The sequence below is a fragment of the Nicotiana tabacum genome, chromosome 2, assembly GCF_000715075.1.
Source record: "Nicotiana tabacum cultivar K326 chromosome 2, ASM71507v2, whole genome shotgun sequence".
NCBI lineage: Eukaryota > Viridiplantae > Streptophyta > Magnoliopsida > Solanales > Solanaceae > Nicotiana > Nicotiana tabacum.
In genome coordinates this window covers 73098806-73114758 of record NC_134081.1, presented here as the reverse complement: position 1 = coordinate 73114758, position 15953 = coordinate 73098806, and the positions used below count along the sequence as shown (strand labels likewise).

The window sequence follows — 15953 nt, the reverse complement described above, 5'->3', positions numbered from 1 at the left end:
GTAATGCATGACATAAAATTATTATTTCGATTTCGTTGGAAGCATCTACAAAAGAAAATCCCGTTATACCAGAGTCAGCTCTTTATAATATAGTCTTGAAAGCTTGTTCTTGCTTATTTTTTTTTAGCTTTGATTGTGCTTCCTCACACACTTGTATGGCGTTTTGAATCTTAATACTATACTAACCTTTTGTACCTTGTGTTCTAATTTTTTTTTAACTCTAATGCTCTTTTTATGAAATAAATTTATGTACCCTAAGGGGTTGTTTAGTACAATGGTGGAATATCCCATGAGGTGGGATATCCCATGGGATTAGTTATCCCACATTCTATATGGGATAACTAATCCCACCATTTTAGTGTAAAAATTATCCGGTATTAGCTTATACCCCAAATTAAATATGGGATAAAGTTAATTTCAAACTTTATGTCGTGATTATTATCCTTATCCCTTGTACCAAACGACCCCTAAGATTTATTTTTTTTTAACTTGAAAAATAATTTTACTCATATGATGATAAAAAATAATTGAATTGGATTCTCTTACTAAATAATTAATTAAAAAATTTAATTATTTTATCTTAAATAAAAAATAATTTATTTTATGTTGATTTATATTTTAATATTAGTTTATCTCTTATTTTGAATATTTAATCTTAATTATAATTTTATTCACGATTAATTTTATTTTCAAGAGTAAAAAGATCGATCTGACATTTTACTTTTAGATCTTTATGTTTGCAGAATCATTAGTGGTATTGACCTTACCAACCATATTTCTTTCTCTTTCGCACATATTTATATTCTTAAATATTTTCTTAGTTGTTTAATAATTGGGTATATTTTTTAATATTACACGATAAAATTGATAATTTTTTTTTATTTGAGTAGGAAAATAATTCAAATATAATATAAAAATATATTATCGTTGGGATATTTTGTTTTCTTAATTTCAATGCTTTATGCATTCCTTTTAACATTATTTTTATTTTTATTGATATTGGACATTATAGAGTGGTAATGTATTGCCAATACGGAGGATCTTTATGGAATTGATTTTATTAATTCTTACCAATTTGACCGTATTGGTAATGTATTGCCAATACGGAGGATCTTTATTACCCTCGTATGCCGATCAATCAATGAAGCGGCAGAAGAACCTATTTGACAGTAATCTAGAAGGAATTTCAGAAAAAGACTGGAAAGTAAGGAATGAAGTGCTCGACCGAACAAGCAACGACTGGCGAGATAGGGGTGCGCTAGCGCTCAAGCCTATTCTAATAAGGGCGTTAGCGCATCCGTTTTCTTGCTGGGGCGTAGCGGTTTGAAATTTGGAAAATATGGAGTCACAGAACGAAACTTCCTACATATTTTTAATGAGAATTTAATAGACAAAATTTTATTACTATTAAAATCTTAAATATCAAAAAATAACATAGAAGGTATTGTAGCCCAAAAAATAGGTTATTACAGTTATGTCATTTCCCTGTGAGTTTTTCTGTTTAATATTTTAAGGTTATTTTGGTCTATCAATATTATATTCGTATTTTTATAATAATATAGGCTCTCCTTTTTATAAATGAATTTTGACAATATAATACATTCTCAAATTAAATTAGTAATAAGATATTATAATACGTTTTCAAATTAAACTAGTAATAGAAATTTTTAAGGAGTATATCCTAAAAGTAATAGGATTACATGACTAAAAATATATCTTTATCCCGAAAGTAATAATACTAAAAGGAAACTTAACGTGTTCCTAAAGGTATCAGGTTTACGTGCTAACATGTAGTATTATATGTCTATGCCTGAAAGTATTTAAAGTAAATTAGTAGACAAAATAACCTTAATTACATCAAGTTTTCCATTAAATCAATAGGTTATAATGGTAAAAAAATATATATTGAGATAAATATGGAGTTTTAATTAAATACGTACTCTAAATATGGTCTTATATCATTGTTGAAACCAAATTGCAAACATCATCCAAAAAAATAAATGAATCCGATTAATTGCAGCATTTCATTCAAAAAAGGAGACGAAAGTATTCTATACGATGTTGAATCATAATAATGTCATAACTAATGTGAAATATATAAACAACGAACAAAAGTAAACAAATAAATTAGATACATGCAAACGAATTCCTAACGTGTAGTATATTTCCTAAAACTAATAAGATTACAAGGCTAATGTCTAGAATTTCGATTATATTCTTTTATTGTGAGTTATTATACTTAATATTAAAAAGTTATTTTTGTAAACAGACATTATATTCATGTTTTTATAATAATATAGATAAAGTATCATTATGTTAAACAGACTAAAACGATGTCAAAAAAGATTGCGATAATAGGAATAATCAACAAAGTCTAATTTTAAGTATATACGACGTATTAGTTGAAAAATTAGTATGATAAAATTTTATTAATAAATGAGTGACGTGAACCATTGAGACCTAACTATTCCTTCTAGTAGCATACAGTAGCTGGGACGGTAAATGAATTGGTTAAGCGAATTTCTGGAGTTTGGTTTTGGACCAACTAGGAAGGTTTAACATAAATATACCAATTAATTAGGATTTGTAAACGCGGAGATGATTTGATTTTTTCATTTTGCTTAAATGAATAGTTCGTTAAGTCGCTATTTATTAGTTCCAACAAAAGAATAAATGATGATCAATTTGGCATTTGTTTTGGCCCCTATAATTGAACTAAGAACTAGTAATTTTGTTTTTTTTTTACTATATGTGTGCGCATCAACACACACTTGGTATCCTGAAAATAGAATTTTAAGAAATCAAAAATACAAAATGTATTCTCCACGAATTTTGAGATTTTAATACTAATTACACTAGCTTATAGTGTGTGGCAATATTTACTAGTCTTCTAGTATTTGTCGGGCGGATGTGGACTTGGTGGCTTGTGCTTCACTCTCATTAAACTCATGATACAACAAATATCAAATTTTGAATATGATTTTTAAAAAGAAAAATAAAACAGACATGTTATATAAAAAAATATTGCAAACATATAAAACAACTCAATTGACCATCAATTTAAACTACGTTAGTTATTGAAACGTTTTTCTAATAAATTATGAACACGTCAAGAATTAATTATAATCAAACAACTTAGAAAAAATGCTTAGAATGAGTAGGATTTTAATGCTACACCATTTAATTGGAGTTCAATCCCACCAAATGCTAAAGAGTCTATTTTTCGCCTATTTAAAGTCAATTTGATTAGCTTCGACAACTAAATTAATAAATTTTATTTTTCACAAGTTAAAATGTAGATAGTTGGTAATTATCAACATTCAAAGCTATGGTTTAACAGGGAATGAAATTAGAACGTAAACTATATAAGACTGGGGTTCGAATCTAAGCAAATACAAACAAAAAAAGCATCATTTTTTCCTATCTATATAAGTTTTTAATAGGATTATTTGATATCTGAATTAGTAAGAGATGTAGGTAGCTGAAAATCACCATTATATATAAAATAAAAGAAACACCAAAATAATAAATAAATATATTTTAAAATGCTGAACAGTGTTTTTCATAAGCAAATTACTTTTTGGATTTAATTATCAATTTTTCACCAAAAGAGAAAATTAACTTATCTGACTAATAGCAAAATTATTTTCATTTATAATTATCTTTAACTCATAACTTCGTATCACTACTGCAATCAAAATTACATTATAATCAAATTTTAATAATTATTATCAACTCACAAATATATTTTGAAAAACATTCCACTCACGGACAAAATTTTAGAAATTTTAGATGTTTCTAGCCATGCCAAAATATTTAAAATATAGAGGATGGTTAACGTTTTGAAATAGAAGTGAAGAAACAAAAACAACGTTGTTGCTATAGTGGTGCCTCGAGTAAAGTATGGTGATACTGCTCAGAAGTTGGTAGAATAAAAGTGGGAAGTTTGTCTCTGTCTCCGGTGAAAGTGAAATATACAGAGAAATACAGATGTTCAAATCATCATTCTTACTGCGTCCTTTTGTCCGCAGCTACTGCAGAAGCCTTTGTACTCTGTCCAATAGCGATGTCATTGTCGACCCAGTAAGCGCACACACTTTTTCAATTACTGTATTTGACACTTCCACTTTAACCAATGATCCACAAATAATATTTCTTGATTTCAGGTATTAGTTGAAGGGAAAGGTTCTAATAGGACTGTTATTCTCAATAGGCCCTCTGTGCTTAATGCTCTCAATTATTCCACTGTCAGTTTATCACCTTCAAATTATGCATCTATATTTTGTTGTTTTTCTCGTCTCATTGAATGACTCTTTTTGTTGTTGTTGTTGTTGTTGTTGTTGTTATATACAGGGGTCTAGGTTATTGCAGCTGTACAGAAGTTGGGGAGATGATCCTGCTGTTGGATTCCTAATATTGAAGGTAATTAGTTGAAAATGTTCTCGGCTTGTACAATCATTTTTCCATTGAGTGATCAGTTTCCTTTTTTATTTTTCAACTTTTGAAAGGGGAAGGGCCGTGCATTTTGTGCTGGAGGTGATGTTATCAATACTTATAATATGATACAGAAAGGTACAACTGCTATTCCTCTTGCTATTTAGCAACTATGCTAAATTATCAATATTGTTTTCTTCACCCACATTTCCCGGCGAGGCATGACAGTTGATATGAAAAACTTAATCCACTTCTTTCTCCGTTGCCAGAATATATCTTCATCATAATAAAGTCCATGAACTCCTACTTCACATGATCATAGACCTTCTCGACGTCCCCGGCTCTCGATCTTTACTTCCCTTTTGGAGTCGGCTAAATGGTTTTCCACCAAAGCCGGTGTTTGGACATAAAAAATGTGATTGTTGAGGAGAAATAGTATTTGGAGTTAAATTAATGTGTTTGGACATGCATTTCACTTGAAAATTTGTTGTAGCTTTGTGAGGGAAATGAATTTTACTTAACTTGAAACTCATGTTCAATATTTTTTTTTTTTTAAATAAAAATCAGTCCAACGTATATGTTTGAAGATAAATTTCGAAAAAAAGGAACATTTTTTATGGACAAGCGAGTCCTATCTTCCTTCCACGGACGCAATCTGAGATGCAGACACTGTCTTGTCCAAAACCTTCTTTAGTCTATAGAAAGCACCTTAGAAATTATCTTAGAGATGCTTCCCACTAAACTTATTGGCTTGTAGTCTTTAATAATCGTTGCTCCCTCCTTTTTCAGTTGCATTGAAGCTTCTCTCAAATTCTCCGTTCTACTGATAAGCAACAATGGTCTCCATAACCTCTCCTTTAACCATACTCCGGCATCTCTCCACCGCCTCCCTCACCTCGTCTTCCCCAATCACCCTCTCGAACCTCTCCTCTTATCTTCACCTATTTGATTGAACACTAGCCTTCCCAATTTTGGTCTCCAACACACCTCCTCTTTATATAACGTTCAAAATCATATATATTGATTTTTGCGCTCATTGGTACACAAATGCTGCAGGGAACCTTCTTCTGTTGTTATTACTTTGGGAGCTCTTTTCTCCCTTATAGATCTTGTTTTTTTTTTCTCACTATATTATGCAGGTAACATTGACGAGTGTAAAGAACTTTATCAGAAAATATACAGTCTAGCATATGTTATTGGCACATACTCGAAACCACAGGTGAGTGTCTATTTTTTCGTTTTCTCCAGATAATAGATGACAGAAATTTTTGTAATCATTAGATATTCCTCTTGTTGTACTCTGGGTCCAAAGTTCCAGGTGGGATACTGGTAACGAATCCCAGTAACCAGTGTATCACACATCTCCAGCAACCATTATGATCTAGTTGAGCAACTGTATCCACGTCTTCTTGGAACTTAAAACATGTTGCTGACAATTAAAGAAGAAGTTTTAGTATGTCTATCCACCGCTTCTTATACTAATTTCTCCTCCTTTGTTGCCTTTTCTCAATAATGAGAGAAGCTTAGAAAATCAGAGATTCTATGAAGGGTGCAGGTAAAATGTCTTCTGCGCCAAAGGTCCAAGTATTGAATTAAGTTAATGCTTCTTAACGGCAGCAGGCTCTGCAAGAGTACAAGTGTATAGTTATTTACCTTTGGAATTTTACTTCTAATAATGTTCGAGAATCTGTCAAGGTCTGCTAGCCTTTTAATTAATTGCTGAACCTAGGTTTTAACCACTTAAATTAGCTTTTACTACTGGTTACTGCATTGAAAAATATGGACTTGCTGGCACTATAAAACCACAGTTTTTAAGAAATATCCTATGACCACAATTTATTGGTTCCTCTCATTGGCTATGGAGTGGAATAGTGAAAAATTAGCAGTTTAGTACTCATTACTCTTTCACGCATTAGTGAGTGGAAAGCAGTCTTTTTCTAGGATCTAAATATTTGGCTCACTCCTACTGCTCTTCACTCTAGTTATCCTCGCCATTATACTCTACTTGTGTTCTCTTGGAATCTAATCTCCTAGGACCATGCAGAGATTCATAATTTTACCTGTTTAAACATAAAATACGCGCGGATTAATATTACTATGTTTGATATCACGGAGGGGAAAAGGCGGATAAATGACTCACAGTAGGTAAAAGAAAATACTTTTTCTTTTCCAATTTTCGTTGTGGACTATATATAAAAGCTAACACGGAAATATTTCCAACCCCTCCAATTTCAATCCTCTTTCACTTACTTATCAAACAAGAGAAACGACCTATATATAATTCTCCTACCTTGATAATCCTCCTCACACCTTTAATTTGCATTTTTCAATCCAACCAAACACTCTTTAATTAATCTTGGAGTCTCTAACTGCCTATGGCTCGATGTTTAGTAAATTCTTGTCTGTTATATTATTCTGTGCTCATTTGCATCACCACTCTTTCAGATTCTTCCTTTACTTAACCTAGTGTGCTCAATGTCTCCCCGTTCTTAGAATCAAGGAATTGTGGTTTTTAGTGGTAAGATAAAGAATTATGCACTGTTGCTCGGTAGCGCACACACAAATGTTCCAAGTCTCAATCAAGTGATAAAGAATAAGAATATCGTCTCACAGAGAAATGTTAATAATTAATTCTTCAATTATCAAGTATCAAATTTAGAACAACTTCAGTTTGTTCAGACAGTCAATTGTTGGATTAATTTACCAACACCACTGGAGAATTTAGCTGACAATTAAATAAAAACGATGATATGTTATGGAATTCACTGACAATTTACTAAAACTACATGAGAATTTAAGTTTAAAGCCTGGAGTTATGACCTTCCCTAACAATTCATTTACTACTCGCATTCTCTTTAACTTGCTTCAATTAATTTGAGTCATTAACTAAAGGCATAACTGTGTTTATTAATAAATCTCGGATTGCTTATAAGTTTGTCTTCTTTAATTTATTATCTATATCTCTATGAGAATAATACTATTTAAGATGCTTAGTTTTACACCCTAATGATGGTTGCAGTTAAGAATTAGTAAGTTGTTAATGTGGCAAGAGTCAATTCCTACAATTGTGTAATTAGGAAGAGAATTACTTTCTTTTCTTATTTAGGATTACATGTAAACACTATTTTAACCCCAACATGCTTGAGGAGATAATCAAACAATACAATTACCAAATCACCTCTTCTCGTTTTCTTTACATGGTAGAGCATTATGAAGATTAGCTGCATCTGATGATGCTCAACCGAAGCAGGGGATGTCCTGATCCTGGAAGTAGGCAATGAGTCACATGACGGACTTTGTGTACCTGTATAATGGGTAGAAACTATGTTGCGTGGACTCTCCAAAATGATGCCGCACCTGTGTCGGATCCTCCAAAAACACACTAATTTTGGAGGATCCGACATATTTTCGAAGAGCCCGAGCAACATAGGGTATAAATATCAGCTTATTAGCTGTGGAGGTCTAGTCGAGGTAATCTGGAGTAGTCTAGAAGTCGTTTGGAGTAGACTTAAGGAGGAGAAGTTGGAGTCAGACGAGTTGGAATGGGAAGAACCATGGGGATGGTCTTTTGATTGAATAATTTGGTGAGAAGTAGAGGATGTCTAAAAATGATTACATCTGCTGAGACAAAGTACTTATGTGTAGCAGTATCATAGCATTTGTAACCTTTTTAGTGATGGGAGTACCCAAGAAAGTACATTTGATAGACTTTGACTGGAGCTTGTCATTTCCCGGAGTGAGATCTTGGATGAAGCTTGTACACCCGTACACCAATGGAGAAGAGGAGTCAGAGATTGATCCGAATAAAGGACAGAAGAACCTTTGTGCTGTAAAAAAGAGGAAGACATGTGATTGATTAGAGAACAAGCAGTTCGTAACAGTGTCACTCCATATAGGAACCGGATCATGAGAATGAATCAGTATGTGCAAGTTGTCTCGATCAATTAGCTTTCATTGTAATACTTGTCAACATAGTATGGCTTATTTTACTAGTTTATAAGGTTCTGAGTTCTCCACTACTAGCGATTGGGGCATAAGCTTTCGAGTGAGCAGGGACAAACCCGAATAGCTTGTTTGGGCCAGTGTTGGACTAAGGATGTTATTCACATCCATTATTTTTCTGTCAGCACTCTGTGATCTGCTAATCTCTAGTGTGAATGTATGAAGTCCCGCACTCATTTATGAAGATTTTCATCTAGATCAGCTTTAATCTAGGATTTCTTCCCTTTTTGATTGACAATAACTTTCCATTACCTTTTCTGTTTCTTCTTTTGGGTGACTGTATTACACCTCTTTTGGCAGTGGAGTAGCTTCTTGCAATTAAAGGACTCAACTGATTCTCACGCAGGTAGCTCTTCTAAATGGAATCACAATGGGTGGTGGAGCTGCAATTTCAATCCCAGGAACATTCCGTGTTGCGACTGAAAAAACTGTAGTATATCTGCCCTTATTCTGCAATTTTGTTCTTTTTAAGTATCTTTCATTTGCTTTGATGTATCCCTGTCAAATGGGTGCAATAAGGGTGGGAATACTTAGTGTGGATATACACTATAAATTAGCAAAATGTTTGGTGTTTCCCATATTGAATACTTATGCACATCCATACTTAATACGTACCCATAAACGAATAACATAACTTCTGCTGTTCTTTGTTAGTTCTACCATTAAATTGACCAAATTTAAATACATTAACTTTAAGTGGTTTTTGACTCTCTGGTATTCTACCTACTGGGGATCAGAGGCGGATCCGGGATTTAAAGTTTATGGGTTCCTATAGCGACCTTAAATAAATATACAATAAGTAAATGAGTTCACAATTAAATATTTATGGATATTTAGTAGATTTTGTAGTATATATACAGGGTATATCCAAAAGCTACTGGGTTCCCGGGAACCCACACGTAATAGGCTGGATCCGCCCCTGCTGGGGATGCCTATGTGACTAGTTGTATGGGCATGCATATTTTGAGTCCAGATTGCAATTTTCATATTGTTGAACAGTCTTAATCCTTTTTTTGTTTTTCCTAAGTATTTGAACAAAATCTTCCTTCTGAGTTGAGGTCAAGAGATTTGGAGTCCCTAACAAGGATGATCTCGAGAAAGGAAACAGAAATTTCTAGCTTACCTTTTCTTCTTGGGATCAAAAGAAGACACTTTCGCTTGCAATCAGCTTCGTTGCTTAACTTTGCCTCTTGCTCCTCCATGTAATTCGTCTGTCATATCACGAATTGAGTACCATATGTTTTGCGCTGCTTTATGCCGAACTATATTCTTTTCTGATCTTATGGCGTAGCACCTGTTGGTTTTAACGATGTTCATTTTCTATGCCTCCTTTGTAGAACAACTTCACTCTCTTTCATATGATTCATTTTCTATTATGCACTCCTATTCTTTCACCATTTTTCATGCACGCGATAAGGTTGTTATCATGATATCCATGATTGATGTTTTGGACTTCTTTATTTGAACCAAAGATTGATCTAACTTGTGATTTTCTATATTGATAATCTTTTCTGAGAATTTGCTTAAACATGATATTTGCTTGGTAAGACAAACTAGGTGTACTAAAGTTGGATCGTGGAATAGGTGATAGTGAAAGTGAATGTATTCACTTTATCCTTGCAAAAAACACTTAAAGAGGTTCCTTACATAGGTTCCTTTATGGACTTCTGATTAATTAAAATGGTGCTATGATAATTGCAGGTTTTTGCCAATCCTGAAACATTGATTGGTTTCCATCCAGATGCTGGTGCATCCTTTTACCTCGCACACCTACCTGGTTATTTAGGTAAAGCTGCCAATTATTTGGCAAGCAGTCATTCTGTTGATGTTTTGTGGATTCATATGGTGATAAATTGATTAGCAGCTAGTTATCAGGAATCAACTCAGTTCCCACACTGAAAAGCTAATACTGAAAGCTATCTCCTTTGGATGTTTTCTAGTGCTCCAAGTGGAAAATTACACCACACTGTGTCAAATCCTACTTGGGGTTTCTCTTTTCTATAAGAGGGTGCTGCCCTTACCCTCAATCAGGGATGGTTTTATTGTTGTCGTCAGTTGTTCTCATGAAGCCTTTCTGGGAAGTACAAGCATGCAACAAAGCTGTCAGACTTGTCTTCCATATGCCTAGATCACATGTTCTGGATTTGTTCATTAGGTCTCTTATTCCATCTCCTTAAAGAAAAAGAATTGATCACACGAAAAAAATTTGTTCCCAGAGTACTTCTGTTCTCATCTCAGTCACATTTTTGGACACGAAATGTTGAATGCTGGAGTGAAATAAAAATTGTGCTGCTGATGTTGGAAGGAGTGAAGACATCAATGATTTGTTAACCTTTATGGATGGACAGGGTGGAAAGGGAAGTTGTGGATATTTTAAGGGAATGGCATTCTGGCGATGCTATTCTCATTGGAACAAAGAAGAGGAGCAGCGGGGTGCTGGTCATCTGGACAGGAGATGGAAAAGGAAGGGAGGAGAGCTTGGATGTGATTGGGTTTCTTTAAGTGGTCTATCTAATGAAAAGAATATGTGCTCAACTCTTCAGCTTTTAAGATATAGATATCTTTTCTTATCTTACATAACTGCTCCACCTTTTTTCTGAAAGGTCCATGAATTTTGATTTCCTTCCAAATTCTTCTCTTGTCTGTCATCCCCCAGTGTTTTGACACAGGAAATTCTTTATGTTGGTAGCTTTTTTAAAGAAAAAGTAGGAAATATTAAAACAATGAACTGCAGCTAGTAATTCCTCTTTGGATTTATTAATTTAACATTATTGAGAAGCATCCTCCATTATCATCATGAATATTATTCTTTCACTTTGCAATTCATACATTCAATGCCATTGTATTGCTGTGTGTACCATGGCTCACCCTGGTTCAAGAATTGTCGCAACAGGCAATATTAGTTGCTAGGGAGCTGATTATGTACTGCATTTGCAGGAGAGTACCTGGCCCTAACAGGAGACAAGCTCAGTGGAGCGGAAACGATGTCCTGTGGTCTTGCTACACACTACTGTCTCAGCGAAGTCAGTTCCTTCCTTTGAATCATATATTTCTCCGGTTGCTGTACAATTACTAAGATTACCTGATATATGTATCATCTGGCTATGTCGCCTTTCTCCTTTTCAATCCTCTCAGAGGCTTCCCTTAATCGAGGAACAACTCGGAAAGCTTATAACGGACGAACCTTCTATCATTGAAAGTTCCCTTGCAAAATTTGGAGATGTTGTCCATCCGGATCGAATGAGTGTACTTCAAAGGTACTGCTTATCGTGTGCACCAGGTCCAAATTAGAGATCCATACTATTTGAGCTTCCATTCACTGGGTTTCATAAAGCTTCTTTAGGTGTCTAGGCTTCTTTAGAAATTCTGCGCCGCCCTCTCTCTTGTTGTAGAAACCACTTGAACCAGTCTATGGACCCTAAAGTTTTCATGCTTCTGGTTCTCGTAATGCTTCGTGCGCTAACCCATTTTGAGTTGTTCTCTGCCTTGTAGCAATTATTTTAGCTCATTTTTATAATTAATTTCAACGAAGTGGCATTCACTTCGTATAGCTACGTCTTTTTAGAGATACATAAACATGCTTATTGGAGATTATGCCCTATGCAATCTTGATAAAAGAATTACTAATTACAAAATTAAAATGTGTGGCATTGTTAGTTACTTTCTTTAGAACTCTTCATTGCACCTTGAGCTCTCTTTGTTTTGTCATTCTTCTGTATATATAAATACCTTGCTTGCCTCAACTCCTGATGCTTTGAAATTATGCAATTTGAGGAGTATGAATTTTACAAGCTGATGATTATGGATTAAGCTTTCTCATGCTTTCATGAATCTTCTAATTGTGGTTTTTCTTTAGTTTTCAAAAGTTTTTGGTTATCTATCCTGTTTTCCTTCTGCGTCGTTTCTGCTTAAATACCAGCCTATACCTGATGTTTTTGTTAATTCATCTTGTCTGTCCTGTGTAGGATTGAAACACTTAATAAATGTTTCTGCCATGAGACAGTGGAGGAAATCATTGATTCTCTGGTAAGCATGTAATCTTTATCTTCTGTTTCTGTGAAAAAGATGTAATTCTATTTTGCTAAGCAAAAGCTCTTAAAAAGATAAGAGAGTTAATATCTTTATTTTTATGTTCAATCAAACAAAATTCTGAAGGATGAGAACTTATAGCAGAATTCCAAAAACAGAGTTTTTGTCAGTGTACATAATAGATATCTACATCTCATCTTTGTCTGAAAACAATAGTCAGAAAGCATATAGAAATAAGTCTTTCTAGGTTTGTGACTTAATAGCACAGCCAAGCTCGCAAATCTATTAAAAATAGTTTCTGCAGGACAAGAGTTTTCTTTCCTGGCAATACAAATAGGGTCTAAATTTCTTCTCTTGTTTTCTGAAAAAATATCTTTTTGGCACACCTCTGATCATTAATTCCTAAAGAATTTAGGAAAGTGAGGCAGGCAAAACAGCAGATGCCTTGTGCATTTCAACACTGAAGAGACTAAGAGAGGTGTCGCCATTGAGCTTGAAGGTTTCTTTAAGATCAGTAAGTTCCTTTTGAACATTTTATCCTGTAACATGCCCACCTGCATTCTTGGATGACACTCCATAAAGTGCTTTTTCTACCAGATACGTGAAGGCAGATTTCAAACTCTTGAGCAGTGCATAATTCGTGAGTATCGAATGACATTACAAGCATTCTTTGGACGAATTACTCGTGACTACTGTGAGGTACAGCATGTTTCTTGAATCTGGTTCAATTAGTAGAAGCTATGAGTCCTTACAACTGAAACTGCATCTGTGTCTTCTCACAGGGGGTTCGAGCACGGATGTTGGATAAAGATCTTTCCCCCAAGGTAAACCGTTTTTCTTTTTTGGCACTTCATTTAGTATGATGTATCTTCATGGAAACAATTTGTGTGTAGAAGCACTTTTTTGAAGTCATTGATTAAAGATAAAGGTTAGGGGCATGTGATGGTAGTATTAAATTGTGGGTGAGGCATAAGGATTCGTCATGAAGGCTTGCCAGCCTAAAAAGCAAACAAGAATGTTGGGTGAGGCATAAGCCTAATCTTCTATGATAGTCATAAATAGTAAAGGGTGAAAATAATATATTCATGTGGAGCAACTGTATGGAGTAAGATTGTAGGTTGTCATAGAAAACAATTTACACCTCTAAAGCATGCATTTTTGTAACTCATTCGGGCAGAAAAGCATTCTCAATAGTTTGTTACACTTTAAAGCCAATCCTTGAGGTCCTATACAATTGAACTATTCTTTTTCCAGTTCCAAAAAAAAAAACTACAATTGAAAAGGAGACCACGCTGACACAAACGCACGCACGCACAAATAAGCACATCTCAGGACAATATTGTTACATCATGCTAATCAGGGCATCAACTCTAGTGGGGTCGGTCTTACGAGCATTTAAGGGTGTGGCCTATCGGTCAATGAGGTCGGTGAAAATCTTGAAGACCAGTGCTCAAATTCGAACAAGGACAAAAAGCATTGGGTGACTTCTTCCCATCCATTAAAGTTTTGGTGGTTAGACTTACCTGGCACCTGATGTTACCATCTCAAAAAAAAAAAAAAAAAAAAAAAGGAGTTACCCGATGCAGTGGAAGTAGCAAGTGCTTGGTGGAATAGTCAAGGTGAACGCTAGTTGGTCCAAACATCACCGTTATATTTGTCTTGTGGATAATGCTGCCTAAGTCCATTTTCAATAGTAATATGGCATTTCTTACTGATCGTGCTCAACTTTAGTCCTAAAAATGATAAGCGGTCGCTGCAAATATTGTCCGGTTTAAGAGTCCGGAGTCGAATCCCGCAGAAAATTAAGGTCTAGTTATAATTGTTCACTATCATTAAGAAGACAAGTTTGAACAGATTCTGGAGTATCAATATTAAGATTTTTAAGTCTAACTAATTAACTAACAAATTAAAGTAGTAAATTATCAACTAAAGATACTAAGGGTTGGAGACAAGATTAAGGAGGCCTAGAGTTATGATTTCCCCAATTGTCGAAATTCTTCATTCTACGTCTCCTATAATTTTGTCTAAGTATTCTCCATTGATCGTGAATACTTCAGTTGCCTCTAATTCCCTCCCGAGCAACTACAACAATTTACTAGATATATTCTCCCGAACTATGCTAGTTGACACTATCTTACCGCTCACTATGACAACAGGCTTTGTTATTCCTAAACTCACCTTTAAACCTGTCGTATTGATTCCTCACATACTTTAGGAGTGACGTTGTTCAACAACCACCTAAATATGTACCTTTTCCAAGCAATACATAATAAATAGGCACAGTCAATTGAGAGCTCTTCAATTAACTAAAACAAGCACGTAGGTGAACAAGTAAAGAAATTCAAATGCTAAAGTATATTAAAACTTAACAAGAATTCACCCTCCAAAAGGTTTCATCCAAACTCTAGATAATCAATTAGCTACTCATAATAGTATATAGAAATACAATACTAAAATTCATAACCAACAATAAAAAATAGGAAGAAGAAAGGAAAAACTCGTGGTTGAATCTTCCTTCTTGCTCCTAGCGTATTCTTGCCTCCTTGGGTGTTGTCTAACCCTAAAGTAGTGTCTCCCCCTTCAAAAGGACGTGATCTTATAATGTATTTATATCAATTAGGGTTTGTATGGGGCGGAGCTAATCAATCCAATTTCGTATTGTAAAACTGGAATCCACATCAACTTTCGCGCGACGACGCGGACTCAGCTTTTGAAAATTTTTCATTTCGCGAAGCGATCCGTGCCTTCGGTTCGCTTCACTGTTTTGTGCACTCAATTTTCTCCTTTTTCGCATCTGTTTTCGTGCCAGTTTTTTCATCCTTTTATTTTTGCAACAGATTGACATCTTTTGATCACTTATCATCCAAACTTACTCCTTTATCCAAAAAAATACGTAATGAGCATATTTCACATCAAAAAACATGTAATCTCCTGTAACTCATAAGACAAATGAGATCAAAACATACACTTTTAGTCATTTATCACTTACCTACTGGAGTTGTTTTTTTCAGCCAACCATAGTTCAGCTCTTAGAGCATGCTAGTTGCCAGTTTTTGAATTGCCTTACTGTTTGACATAACATGCAGTGGGATCCTCCAAGCTTGGAACATGTAACGAGTGACATGGTAGATGAGTATTTTTCTCCTCTAACAGCATTGGAACCGGATTTGGAGCTACCAACACAGCAACCGGAAGCTTTACCTGTGCTTATGTAACATTCTAATTACTTGTTTCATTGGATGAATGAAATTAAGAGAGCACTAATATGCATGCCTTCTAAATAACTTTGGTTGAATTCTGAAAAAGGACAACGATCTAAACTGCTAGTGAATTGTTCGAGGAAATGAGCAAGCAGCAGTACTTTCTCACAGCAACTAAACAAAAATGAATCAGTAATACACCAGCAAATGTTAGACAAAAAAACGCCAATGCATGGTTTTAGCTGGACGAAGGGCTGTTTAATATTTCTAAACAGAAATTAACTAGTA

At 34.5% G+C, this 15953-nt stretch overlaps 1 protein-coding gene across 1 annotated transcript; it reads left to right on the top strand.

Moving 5' to 3' along the window:
* The first annotated feature begins 3844 nt into the window (after nt 1-3844).
* Nucleotides 3845-15809, top strand: LOC107792681 (3-hydroxyisobutyryl-CoA hydrolase-like protein 1, mitochondrial). The gene is made up of 14 exons (XM_016614917.2): nt 3845-4083; nt 4167-4247; nt 4354-4422; nt 4509-4572; nt 5574-5653; nt 8783-8866; nt 10138-10222; nt 11374-11459; nt 11572-11693; nt 12402-12462; nt 12881-12979; nt 13063-13164; nt 13248-13289; nt 15552-15809. The coding sequence occupies exons 1-14, from the start codon at nt 3991-3993 to the stop codon at nt 15678-15680; spliced, it is 1197 nt and encodes a 398-aa protein (XP_016470403.1). The 5' UTR covers nt 3845-3990; the 3' UTR covers nt 15681-15809.
* Nucleotides 15810-15953: the final 144 nt, after the last annotated feature.

Excerpts from the sequence above, each read along its gene's own strand:
- LOC107792681 (XM_016614917.2), top strand. The coding sequence starts at position 3,991 with ATGTTCAAATCATCATTCTTACTGCGTCCTTTTGTCCGCAGCTACTGC. Across the intron at positions 12,463-12,880 it reads AGGAAATCATTGATTCTCTG|GAAAGTGAGGCAGGCAAAAC; the intron begins GTAAGCATGTAA and ends TAAAGAATTTAG. Across the intron at positions 13,290-15,551 it reads ATAAAGATCTTTCCCCCAAG|TGGGATCCTCCAAGCTTGGA; the intron begins GTAAACCGTTTT and ends CATAACATGCAG.